The sequence below is a fragment of the Colossoma macropomum genome, unplaced genomic scaffold (genome assembly GCF_904425465.1).
Source record: "Colossoma macropomum unplaced genomic scaffold, Colossoma_macropomum, whole genome shotgun sequence".
Classification (NCBI taxonomy): Eukaryota; Metazoa; Chordata; class Actinopteri; order Characiformes; family Serrasalmidae; genus Colossoma; species Colossoma macropomum.
The window spans coordinates 27,501-40,655 of record NW_023495257.1 but is presented as its reverse complement, the minus strand read 5'-3'; the positions used below and the strand labels follow the sequence as shown (position 1 = coordinate 40,655).

The 13,155-nt window shown below is 42.5% G+C and overlaps 1 protein-coding gene across 1 annotated transcript in view; it reads left to right on the top strand.

The window, feature by feature from the left end:
• LOC118801301 (ankyrin repeat and fibronectin type-III domain-containing protein 1-like) overlaps positions 1-13,155 on the top strand; it is a 60,133-nt gene that overhangs the window by 46,108 nt on the left and 870 nt on the right. The window contains exons 11-19 of the mRNA XM_036561554.1: positions 1,056-1,155; positions 1,665-1,794; positions 3,544-3,663; positions 4,692-4,904; positions 5,094-5,260; positions 6,193-6,343; positions 9,432-9,600; positions 10,392-10,558; positions 12,532-12,751. Coding sequence (XP_036417447.1) covers positions 1,056-1,155; positions 1,665-1,794; positions 3,544-3,663; positions 4,692-4,904; positions 5,094-5,260; positions 6,193-6,343; positions 9,432-9,600; positions 10,392-10,558; positions 12,532-12,751 — 1,437 coding nt within the window. The remainder of the gene's footprint in view (positions 1-1,055; positions 1,156-1,664; positions 1,795-3,543; positions 3,664-4,691; positions 4,905-5,093; positions 5,261-6,192; positions 6,344-9,431; positions 9,601-10,391; positions 10,559-12,531; positions 12,752-13,155) is intronic.

Here is a 13,155-nt window from a genome sequence, read left to right as displayed (position 1 = left end):
TCCTCATGGGACGACTTCTTCCCGCGGGCCGCACTGTGGACAGGCTGCTGTAGAGCGTAGAGGTTCCTCGAAGTCAGCTGTGTGAATCTTGTTTGTTGTTTTAGAGTCTCTCTCTCGCGCTCACAGTCTGCCTGTCTGCCTCTAACACTGCTATTGAAACACTCTGTGTGTGTGTGTGTGTGTGTGTGTGTGTGTGTGCGTGTGTGTGTGTGTGTGTGTGTGTGTACGGAGTCTAACGGGTATGACCCAGACCACATATATCATCACAGTCCCATTTAACACGCAGTGTGTACAGTATTGTTTATACAGTAAAACTAATCTCTCCACCCCTCATCCTGCTATTAACACCTTTAGAAGTTTAGAGCTATTACTGTTGTTCTGCTGTACCATTTACATCTGATTCAGTTTTTATACTTTATTGATCCACTAGGAAGGAATTTGGTCATTTTGGTGCCTAATTAAGTTTAGTTGTAGCACAGTGTCGCCCTCTGGGGGTGTGGGGTTTACGTGCTTTATAAAAACTGCTCAGTCAGTGCTGAGATGTGAACCCACAACCTCCTGGCTGCCGTCTCTACTCTCTCACCACTTTCTGATTGTTTCGACATCAAAAATGGACAGAAATAGCAAAGATACCACTTTACTGTAGGTTGCTGTTAATAAGGTTGTCATGACAGCTGACATAACCCTACATAACTGTTTAGAAATGCTTATTCCAACAGGCGTCATTTGTCGTAAAGGCTACTTTAGCTAACTTTGATCAAAACTGGCTACTTTAACCTTTATAGCAAATGACACATATTGTAATAAGCACTTATAAACAGTTATGTAGGGTTATTTCAGTTATCATAACAAGCTTATGTAGGTGTTATGCAGCCTTATGAACAGGACTCTACAGTAAAGTGTTGCTGAATGTTTTTCTTTTGACAAAACAAGACTTTTTGAAATTAATTCATAAATATGATTTGATTATTGTTGGAGATAACTTGGATTTCTAATGGTTATTAAAAAGTAATTCACGTGTGTGTGTGTGTGTGTGTGTGTGTGTGTGTGTGTAGATCAGTGTAAAGGTCCTCCGAATGTGCGGAAACACTCTGTCTCTAAAAGCCTGAGACATCTCTTCCAGCCCACCAGCAAATTCGTCAAAAATCTAAAAAGGTAAGAAAACAAGAGAGACGTTAATCACAGTCGACTGTCGTTACAGTATTTAAAGCGATAGTTCAGTAAAAAATCTAATTACCCCAGTTTTACACCCTCATTCCAAATGTAGCCCATCAGCCAAGACATGTTTGGGGTCTGAAGTCTGTCTCTTTAGTTTAGCACTGGAGCTACGAGTAGCTTATGTAGCTAACAGGTAATGGAACTTTATACCCCTCCAATTAGCATGGTGCTAACCGCATGGCTAAATCACTACATTCTAGCGTCAAACATGTTAGCAAAGTTGGCTTCCTGTTCGTCAGCTTCTTATTCGAGTTTGCTGAAAATTAAACTTCAACTTTGTGCCTGAAACCGTGTTGAGCTGTAAAGTAATCTGAAATAGACTTGGTTATGGCTTCTGACACTGTGTGACGTTATCCACCAAACTATCACTTTAATGTTCAGTTTGATGTCAGCATTCCCTCTGTGTGTGTGTGTGTGTGTGTGTGTGTGTGTGTGTGTGTGTGTAGAGGTGTGTATGTGGCCTGTGTGTTCTACAGGGATGATAATGTTTTGGTCACTGCGGAGGAGCAGCTACCCGTAGTGGAAGTGGACGATTCTTACAGCTCTCTCACGCAGGACTTCCTGTGGTTCACTAAGGTAACAGCAGAGTAACCGTATTTAGCTTTTTTAAGACTACAGTTTCAGCCCCGTCCTACAATTATATCTGATTTCCATTCATTGGTTGTTTTTGCACTAAAATAGTCATAATATATTTTACATGATCATTTTCCAGCCTCTCTTTATCTGGGGTGACTGGGCACTAAACACAGTGTTAAACGCTCCGTCCTACATTTTTCTTGCATTATATTTTCCCCCCTGAGGTCCACTTATGATGTTTGTGGGTTTTTGAACCAAAAACAGTCATGATTCATTTCTGCATCACCATTTTCCAACCTCTCTTTACCCCTTAGACCTAAACTCCTCATAGCTGCAGAGTGAATGGGCGGGGCTAAACTGCTGTAGGCTGAATAGATGTGATATATTGTTGGTTGTTGTGGCAGTTTTTAAAGTAAGCTCTACTGTGCAGTGAAAATAAAAATCTGTAACAGATATTTAATCATATTGTTTAGTCATTGTTTACTGAGAAACGTTCTGAGGCCGTAAGTGGATGAATCAGATCTGTGGAGATGATCAGTGTTCTTGTCATTGCGTTGCAGAATTTGATTGTTCCACTCATCAATAACTCTGTGTTTTTCTGCCAGGCTTTCAGTATTAGAGCAGAAAACCCACCACGAAACATGGGTTTTGTTATAGTTTATGATTGTATTCCTGGTTCTGCTTTGTGATTTAGATGATTTCTCTAAAAGACAGTCTTCAGTCTTTTTGTTTAAATGTATCTGGACTGGAGCCGTGTGTGTGTTGTTGTTTTGTCCTAGTGGGGGGATTCGGGCAGTTTGGCAGGGCTCGGTTTATGAGTTATGGGGCTGTTCTTTCCAAACTGTGAGCTTGACTGAATGAGGGATGAATGTTTGAGTCTCAGGAGAGAAGATGAGGCAGAAACAACAATCAGCAACAACGACAACAACAACAACATGTCCCCTCCTCTCTCACTAATCTAGACCCTCTGCAGTCAACCTCACAACGCTATAGCCATTCTTCTGTATATTACACGTACACTACTTAATTATTAAAACGGAATTACATATTTACTTACAGAATTCCGTAACTAATTAAGTTATTGTTAGATTATTATTCTGTATGAACAGATTTGAGTCTGCACTCCTGGATTTTTCAAAAATGACAAAAACAGCAAAAATGTACAGGATGTTTTTTCTTTTTGTCAAACAAGACTGAACACAACGGTAACTTGTCATCAATAAAATTCATGATAAAATATCTTCTCTTCTATTTACAAATATATACTGTGGTGTGGACTGAAGGTTTACAATCGGCACTGATTTTCTGCTTTTGGGACCAGTTACTCTCATGAATTTTGTACAATATTTGATCAAACAATTTTTTTTCCCCTTTGGAAATAAATGGTGGAATGTTGAGGAAGTTCAAGTTCGATTGCTGCAAATCACGTCACAAAGAGCATCTCTCACACGGACCCTCATAGACATTACATACAGAAACACAATCACAAAAAATGTTGTGATGAATGGACCAATAGAAATGCTCCAAAATCACTTGGAGTAAAACTTCTTTACAGTAACTTACATTAAAAGTGAAGAAAGTCTCTGCTCTCCTGTATAATTACTCTATCAGAGATGCACGTTTTCCTCTGGATGCTGATGATGTGATGAAAGTGAATATGATGAAAAGTTTAAAGTCTGGGTGTGAAGGTTAGTCAGTGATGTATCTGCACTGTGGATGTTATGGATGATGTTGTGGGTTGTGTTGTAGGTGTCGTATCTGTGGGAGGAGATCTCCTGGCTGCAGCAGTGTGTGGGTCCTGCTCAGCTTTCCTGCTCCTGCACTCTACAGACACGCCTCAAAATGCTGCAGGCCCTCGCTCACCTACAGGTTACACTCGTCTTCTTCTTTTTCTTCTTCTTCTTTTTCAGTTCCAGTCTGGTTTTCAGTGATTTTTTCAGTAAGGAGTTCTGGCATAGAGCTGCTGCTGCTGTTTTCCATTCCTAACAAGTAACTGAAACACTGCAAAGACTTTGGATCGTATTCACACTCAGTGACATATCTAGAACTAAAGTGAAGCCTTTTCTCATGAAACTGGACCCACGCATTGGAAATCAAAACATGATAGTTATGTGGCGGTTAGGGTAACATGTAAGGCCTTCAGTCCAGCTCCTGAAGTCCTAACCAATGGGAGAGCTCGCTTAAACTTATCTGCCTAAGTACCTAGATGCTGCTAATGAAGGATGCTTGGAGGAGAATGCTGTCTATTCTGTTATGTCGGCTAACAGATGTTGGCTAGCATCATGTTGAGTGATGAGGGAGTGGGAGGAGTGAGACGACTATTCCAACCACCCAGAGAGACAGTTGATGGCCTAGCAACACCTTAGCAACCACCAAGGATACCATAGCAACAGCCTAGCAACACCTTATCAACCACCAAGGATACTGTAGCAACAGTCTAGCAACACCTTATCAACCAACAAGGATACTGTAGCAACAGCCTAGCAACATCTTATTAACTACCAAGGATACCATAGCAAAAGCCTAGCAACACCTTATCAACCACCAAGTATACCATAGCAACAGCCTAGCAACAACTTAGCAACCAAAAAGGATACCATAGCTATAGGATACCGTAGAATGCTAACTATTCTGTTATGTCGTCTAACAGAAGCTGGCTAGCATCATGCTGAGTGATGGGAGAGTGGGGGGAGTGGGAGGAGTAGGAGGACCATCCCGACCACTCAGAGAGACAGTCTTAGATTCCCATCCACAGATGAAATGTTGTGTTTTCGGGAGAGTCCTGTAAAGCATCCTTGATGATCTTGTCTGCATCAGAACTGTCCACCCTTGCAAGGTTCACTTCAGCCAGAGGTCATCAGCCGTTCATTAACTCCTGGACCGTGTCTGTGTTGCAGGCTATGTTGGGCACTCAGGACTTGGGGCAGGTGTATTTTGAGCCTGTGAGGGATAAGCATGGTAACGCCCTGCTGGTGCTGCTGAGGGAGGTGGAAGGATGTGCTCTGGAAGGCCTGCGCTGGACTCCACTCAGCAAACTGCAGATCCAGCGCAAATCCATCTCCTCTCCTGATGAACCTACTGCCCTCGACACCCTCCTCATCACCCTGCATGTGAGTGCACACACAGACTTACAGAATATCTGGTTAGCTGTCACTGGTCAAATCAGCAACGAGATTTAATGCAGCCCTGCCCAGCACAAGACCACTATTCATGGTTTGTGGACTCGCTGTTTGGAGAAACATCAAGTCTGGAGTTGTTACTGTCGTTCTACTATTTTAATATACCGTCTCGTGTTGTAGGAGAAGCTGGCGTACCACAGGCGCAGCAGGAAGCTGCTGGCCCCCGGGCTGTATCTGGGCTATGTGAAGCTGTGCAGCTCAGTGGAACAGATCAGAGTGCTGGTGCCCCACAAAATCCCCAACGTCTTCTGCCACGTCAAAATACGCGACAACGGCCATGTCTCCAGGTACAGTGGCACACATATCTGAAGTTATTGCTGTAATTGATTAACCTGTTAGCTATCCTAAACGTTAACTATCCTGTGATAGTCTCCTAATTTCAAATTGGTCATCAAAGTATTATTATACAATATCTACAATAACTGAAAGTGATTTTTATTTTGATTATTAAGTACATTCATTACCAAGTACTTGTGTACTGTCTGTCCAGTCGAAATATACATAAAATAGCTGTACTTATACACAAACTACAGAAGTATTGTTCTCTGTCCACCTATGTGTGTGGTGCAGTCAAAACAATAGACGCCATATCGCCCCCTACACTTCCTGTAGTGTATTACAGTCTGTCAGAGTGACTGTGTGGATCATATGAACATTATAGAGGCTTTTTAAATGAAACAGCAGAAGCCATATCGCCCCCTACACTTCCTGTAGTGTATTACAGTCTGTCAGAGTGACTGTGTGGATCATATGAACATTATAGAGCCTTTTTAAATGAAACAGCAGAAGCCATATCGCCCCCTACACTTCCTGTAGTGTATTACAGTCTGTCAGAATGACTGCGTGGATCATATGAACATTACAGAGCTTTTTAAATGAAACAGTAGAAGCCATATCGCCCCCTACACTTCCTGTAGTGTATTACAGTCTGTCAGAGTGACTGTGTGGATCATATGAACATTATAGAGCTTTTTAAATGAAACAGTAGAAGCCATATCGCCCCCTACACTTCCTGTAGGGTATTACAGTCTATCAGAGTGACTGTGTGGATCTTATGAACATTATAGAGCTTTTTAAATGAAACAGTAGAAGCCATATCGCCCCCTACACTTCCTGTAGTGTACTACAGTCTATCAGAGTGACTGTGTGGATCATATGAACATTATAAAGTGCTTTTGTTTTTATCTAAATTGTGCTAAAATGTGTTTGTATGTGTCAGGGAGGAGTGGCAGTGGCTGCAGTCTGTGCGTTCACTGGAAGACACAGTAGAAGTGTGTGCTGATGAGCAAAGCGCTCCACATCGCTTCCTGCTGGAGTTACGTAACGCCGCCAAAGAACTGCTCGGACGCATTAATATTCCCAACAATCAGGTACACACGCGCATGTGTACACACAAACATTAAACTGCAACTGTAAACGTACTTTTACAGACTATAACTCTAACTGGTTTGTGACTTATACATCTATATTAGCATGTCAGTCATTTATTCACACATGCACTATATGGCCAAAAGTATGTGGACACCCCTCATAATTGTTGAGTTCAGATGTTTCAGCCACACCCATCAATAACAGGTGTTTAAAATCAAGCACGTAGTCATGCAGTCTCCACGGACAAACACTGGCAGTAGAATGAGTCGCACCAATGAGTGACTCAGTGACTTTAAACATGGCTCTGTTATAGAATGCCTCCTCTGCCACAAGTCAGTCTGTGAAATTTCTGCCCTGCTAGATCTGTAAGTGCTATTATTATGAAATGGAACTATCTAGTAGCAATTACAGCTCAGCTACAAGGTGGTAGACTACGCAAACTCACCTAATGGGCTCTGTTCTAGCACTCATTGCAGAGTTCCTAACTTGCCTCTGGAAGCAACAACAGCACAAGAAGCTTCATGAAATGGGTCTCCATAGCTGAACAGCTGCACACAAGCCTAAGATCACTATGCCCAACGCCAAGTGTTGGCTGGAGTGGTGTAAAGCTGGACTCTGGATCAGTGGAACCGTGTTCTCTGGAGTGATGAATCTCCTCTATCTGTCAGTCTGATGATGAATCTGGGTTTGGTGGATGTCAGGAGAACATTACCTACCGGAATGCAGAGCCAACAGTACAGTTTGGTGGAGGAGGGATGATGGGCTGGGCTGTTTCTCAGGGTTTGGGCTCTCAGTTCCAGTGAAGGGTGATGTTGATGTTGCAGCACAAAGTCATTTTACACAGTTATCTGCTTCCAGCTTTGTGTCAGCAGTTTGGGGAAGAGCCTTTCCTGTTCCAGCATGACTGAGCCCCTGAGCACAAAGCAGCTCCATAAAGACATGGAGTGACCAGTCTGGTGTGGAGGAACTCCACTGGCCCTCACAGAGCCCTGACCTCAACCCCACTGAACACCTTTGGGATGAACTGAAACGGAGATTGTGAGCCAGGCCCTCTCGTCCAACATCAGTGTCTGACCTCACAAATGTTCTTTTGACTGAATGGACACAGATTCACACAGACTCTTTAACATCTTGTAGAATGATTCCCAGAAGAGTGGAGGCTGTTATTGATGCTCATGGTTTTGGACTGAGATTTCCAATAATCGCATATAGGTGCGATGGTGTCCTCATACTTTTGGCCATATACTGTAGGTATGCATAAAGTTCCTGTTTTGGGTATTTACAGCCTTCCCAAACATTAGCTTGTTGTATTATCAAGGGATCAGTTAGGTGTATTCAGTTCCCAATATTATTCCTATATTCAGTTGTGCTGGAAATTTAAACGCACTATAAGAACTATTAATGCCAACACAGTTAGACCTCACATCACTGATTGCCTAGGATGTATATTTTTTAAGCTAACCAAGACTAGTACATCTCTCAAGCAATAATCAGCCATCTTGTTTTATGCAATACACTTGTTGCCATATCAAGTGACACCAGATTTTTCCCCAAAGTTAGCCCCTTTGACTTTTAGTGAAGTAGTTTCACACCTCTCTCATTGTTTTTCTTTGGTAGTAGAATGAGCACTTGAACTGTTTTGCTGTCTACTTTATAATTGTAATAGTGCATGTATCAAAACAAGAATGCATTTTTATGTTGTAATAAATAAAAATCGAAAATACAATCGAAGTGATCCTAGAAGAGAGCCTTGTGGGACACCATTCTGCACTTTTGTTTGTGCAAAAAGCTTTCCATCTATGTAAACTGCTATTTGTTAGGATCTAATCTAGGCAAATCTCATGTCTCTCATCCCATCAAGAGTTTCTACTCTGTCTGGTAGAATATTGTGATTTATGTCAAATGCTGGTCGGAGGACAATAACAGATTGTTCTCTGTCTTTGTGCTATGATTAGACCTAAATCCTGACTGAAATATTTCATGTATGTGATTCATGTGCTAGTATGAGCACAGCTGCTGAGCTACAGCTTTCTGTAAGACCTTAGAGATAAAGGGAAGGTTTGAGACTGGTCTATAATTGGACTACTCATAGGGATCAAGGTTAGGTTTCATGATCAAAGGTGGATAACTGCTAATTTGAGAGGTACTATTTTAAGTATTTAGATGTATAGCCAAGGCTGAGAGGAGAGTTTGCTATTGTTAACTTTTGTTTCTGGTAGCATTTCTCTGGGAAAGTTGAGTAAAAAGTTTCCACATTGATAGACTTGTAAAAAGAAACCCAGTGTAAAGCCCCAGCAGCCTGTAGATATAATGAGTAAGTACAGCTGAGAAGATTTCTTATTTGTGGCTAGATCACATAATGAAAAAGAGTTAGAGATAAATTTGTATACTGGTTTCTGGGTAAAGCAAAGAATATCACTATTAATGTTTGCTGTGCCTCCTCCTTGACCATAAGGGCTACGTTACTAAGACCTAGGTTGAACCTAGGAGACAGGTTTAGCTATCATGTCTGCCCTTCCTGACCTTGGCTCTGGATCTATGGCGTGCACAGACTTTGGCGAGGGCAGAGCGGGAGGTGTTTCAAAAGGGCAAACTGCATTGCTTCTATAATCTGGACATTTTGTTATGACATAGATTTATTGCCAAATAAGGGGAATGTACTTCACAGTCTTGCACGTTGTGAAATATAAGCTAATATTACAGTGTGTTTTGAAGTTGCCGCTGATGCTGCCATATGACATAAACTAAAACCAGCAGGCGAGAAACGTACAGACTGAGAAACAGCAGCCGACGCCAGCAGAAGCCAGGTTTTACACAGGGGCAGTTAGAGCTCATCCTAAAGGGCACTATTCATTTTAAGACATAAGGGGCAGGGGCTTGAAACCCAACCTTGTACATGTCAGTGCTCTGGACTGTCAGTTACCCTCTACAAAAAGACTACATGCCTGATTACAAAAAAGAAAGTGGTACCTGCCCACAAGGCATAGATGCCATCTTGCCTATGAAGGCCAGGTTTACCATGAAAAGTGACCCTAATTATCAACAAAGTCCACCTTGTCTCTCTTTTTCTCTCTATCTTTTACTCAGGCACAGGACTTCCGTGTGTATGTTCAAGAGGTGATTGAACTTGGGGAGAGTGTGTCCTTCCTGTTGCTCCTCCCCCCATGTGAGGAGGTGTGTACACCGCCCGGACAAAACAACCCCTACTCCCCCCGATCCGGATTCTTCACCCTACCGCTGCAGATCTTTGAGCTGGGTGAGAACACAAACCCACACACAAACTTCCACATACTCAGTTCAATTTAACGTAATCCACAGAAAAAGCTATCAGGAGAAGATCCATGTATAATCCTTTAGAAATTCAGTCAGGCATCAGGCCTGAAGCCACCTACCCAACGCTAAATTTCACCCCAGTATAAGGCACAATTAATAATGCAGGAAAGCACATTTATTCAAGACGTCATTGATGTTACAAACTACTTGCACCAGGAACTACAATGATGTGTTGATGCGTCTATTTCGATTTATAGAAGTAATACTTTGCTAAGGTTATGGTGATGTTAGCTACCTAGTGGGGTTATCAGCAGGTATTTGAGTACTGTTCCGTTGCCTGACCCATCATAAATGATCAGTTTTACACTTGGACCACAACACTGCAAAGTTCAAAGTTCAAGTTAATTTAACACACCTACGTCCACTAATCGGCTACCAAGCCCTTTTAGAATACAGAAAAAGCAAATATCCGTGGAAACTCTTCATTGAGTTAAAAAGCTTTTATTGTGACAAAGCTATGGACACAAAATCTGCCAGGTTGCAATAAAGGCTATCTAAAGTAATGAAGAGTGCGCTGGATATTCACCCCTTTTCTCAAACCTTTGCACCGCAGTCCATACAGCACTGTTTACATCCCTATCAGTAGCCCTGGTACCTTACTGAACTCACGCATGGGAAAATATCACAAACACACTCATAACTGCACTTACATTTCTGTGTGGTTCAGTGTTCTCTCTGTTTCACCTCTCCACACCTCCTTCTCTCTCTCTGTAGTTCATTTTGAGGCATACTGCCCCAGTTTTATCAGCCAGTACTGCCGTGCGTCCGCCGTTTTGGGGCTGGAGTCTCTGATGTCCCAGCAGGCTTTGCGAGAGGCTTTCTCTGAGTCTGAGCTCCTCACAGCGAAACAGAAGCATCACAAAATCCAGGAGCTCTTACAGGTACTAGATTAACAGTGTTTAGAGGTGTGTGTGTGTGTGTGTGTGTGTGTGTGTGTGTGTGTGTATGCATGTTGACATCATCATTTGTGAAGGTTCAAAGAGCTGTCCACCTCCTGAGACACTCCTAACCCCTACGGTACCACTGTACAAGAACACTCTATCAGTATGTCATACAGTCAGAGCTAATGAGCTAAATCTCCCAACAGTGGAGGAAGGCAAACATAATCACACGTTATAAAAACAGTGTCCATCTGGTGTTCAATGTATTGCGGCTCCTGGTAAAGTCCTAGTTGAAGTATACAAAGGCTGATCAGCAACATCTGAGATGACACTACATGAGCCACACTGGGGGTTTAGGGAAACCAGGAATGTGATTAACATGAGCAAAGAATTTCCAAGAAAAACATCAAAACCTATTCGTAACCTTTTTTGACTGCTCCAGTGCCTCTGAGCTTCTGCTCCTATGGTGGTGTACAGTCCACCCAAACATGTCAGTATTCTTCATAGTGGAATGATGGCTACTATGGTAGGTGAATAATCTGAGCCTTTCCCCTGTACAGGGGTAAAACAGGTGTGTGTGCTGGCACTTGACGCTTTTCAACATCTTCCACCTATCCATAAAGATCTTGAAGACAATGTTGGGTTGGACTTCCAAATGATGGCAACCTCAGAAGACTGCAAGGAACTACCAGATAGTCCGGAGACTATGCCCTTGAACTGCAGTGTTCAGATGGTTGTGCCTGTGTAGCTCATTCTCTACACACCTGCCTTGTGTCATACTGGAAGTTTCAAGCCAAGTACAAATAAACTGTAGCCATGAAATAATGAAATAATGAACTTGGTCAGCAAGTACTTTCAGATGAACAGTGCAGTACAGATGTTCTTCAGTGGATGCAGTGCAATGAAAATATACACCATCACACAAATGTACACCACCACCAGCATTTACTGTTCAATACCTAACCTATAGCTCACACCACACTTTTTACATTGGTCTGAGATAAAAAAAACCTGTATCGGTCCAACCAGGCAACCTTGTCCCCAAAGGTCAGCGATTCAGTTTTGATGATTCTGTGCCTACTGGAGACACGATTTCTTGTTCTTCTCTGACATCTGCGTCCAGCAGGGCTTTTGACTGTTGTATTAGTATGTTTTGAGATGACGTTGTTCACACTGTTGTTGAATTCAGGTCTGATTTGCCTGGTGACCTGCATGTTTGCTTGCATGATTCTTGCCTTTCTCTTTTGATCCCTCTGATCCACAAGCTGTTTTGGTCCACAGGGTCACGCATCACTGATAGGTTTTTGCACTACTCTTGGTAAATTCTTGCAGTGATTGTGTGTGAAGCCCTGGATTGAGAATCTGGGAGGTTTATTAAAACATTAAAACATTAAGGTAAACTAATTCCGATCTTGCAGGTACCAAACACTGTAATTATGTGACATGTCACTTTTGGAATGTGCAGTTTGTCAGGAGGTGAGGGATGCCTGAAAACCTGACAGCACTGTCTTCAGCACATTCTGAGAATCACCTCTGAGAATCATGACTGTGTACCCCACATTGAAATACTTGCAAAGACCAACTGAATGTCCTCCTGTTTGTCCTATACACACTCTGTAATTCAGGGTCACTGCGATGTCGCTCATCAGCTTCTGTAGCATCACTTTATCTAGGACTTTACCAGAAACAGCAAGGAAAGGCAGCCCCTTCCCAGAGATGGACTTCTCACAATTGCTTTTATAAATTCTGATGATGCTGAAGCTGTAGTGGCCTTGGCACAATGGGTACCTCAAAACTACCTGCCCTGTAGATTGCTGTAGGGCCATCTCCACCATGGCCAACACTCAGAAGGAAACACAAGTATCAAAGGAGGGGGACACTAATAGATGATGGACTATGTCAAACTAGTAAGCAGACCCTGTATTATGTGTTTCTAGTACAGCAGTGCTGACTGTGTGAGTGTGTCTCTGCAGCAGATGGAAGAGGTTTGGCGGGAGGCTCGGTGGATGGTGGAGGTTCTTCAGTGCGCTCGCTATAAACAGCAGCCTGCAGGTGTGAGTCTCGGCTCCATCATCGACTTCACCAAAGAGAGCGTCCCCGAGAAAACACCCTCTACCTCCTCTCAGCCTGACTACCTGCCCTCACCTGTCCCCTCACCTTCCTCCTCACCGCACACTAGCCGAAAACACCCTGGTGAGAAATTCCCTCTGCCCATCACTTTACTGACCCTTCAATAGGCCTGGGTGATTAACTGATGATGATCATTATTCAAATCAAACTCTTTGTCTACTTTAATAATGCATGTCTTAGGTATTTATGATGATGCTGTTTTGTACACTTATATAAGCGCAAAGCAGCAGGACAGTCATCACGCCATTCGATGTTTTCAGTGTTGATATTATGAAGAGTAAAAAAGAGTTTAAGGAAAAAATCTTGGACCAAGAAAGCAGCGCTGACCTGATTTGATTTTATGAAATCAGAAGCCATTTTATTGATAATCTTTGAGCTTTAAGGAAAATGAAACATCAGTAACAAAACAGATATGATTCACTGCCTCTTCACCCTTTGCCCTCTGTTGCTCGTTGCTCTGTTGCTCT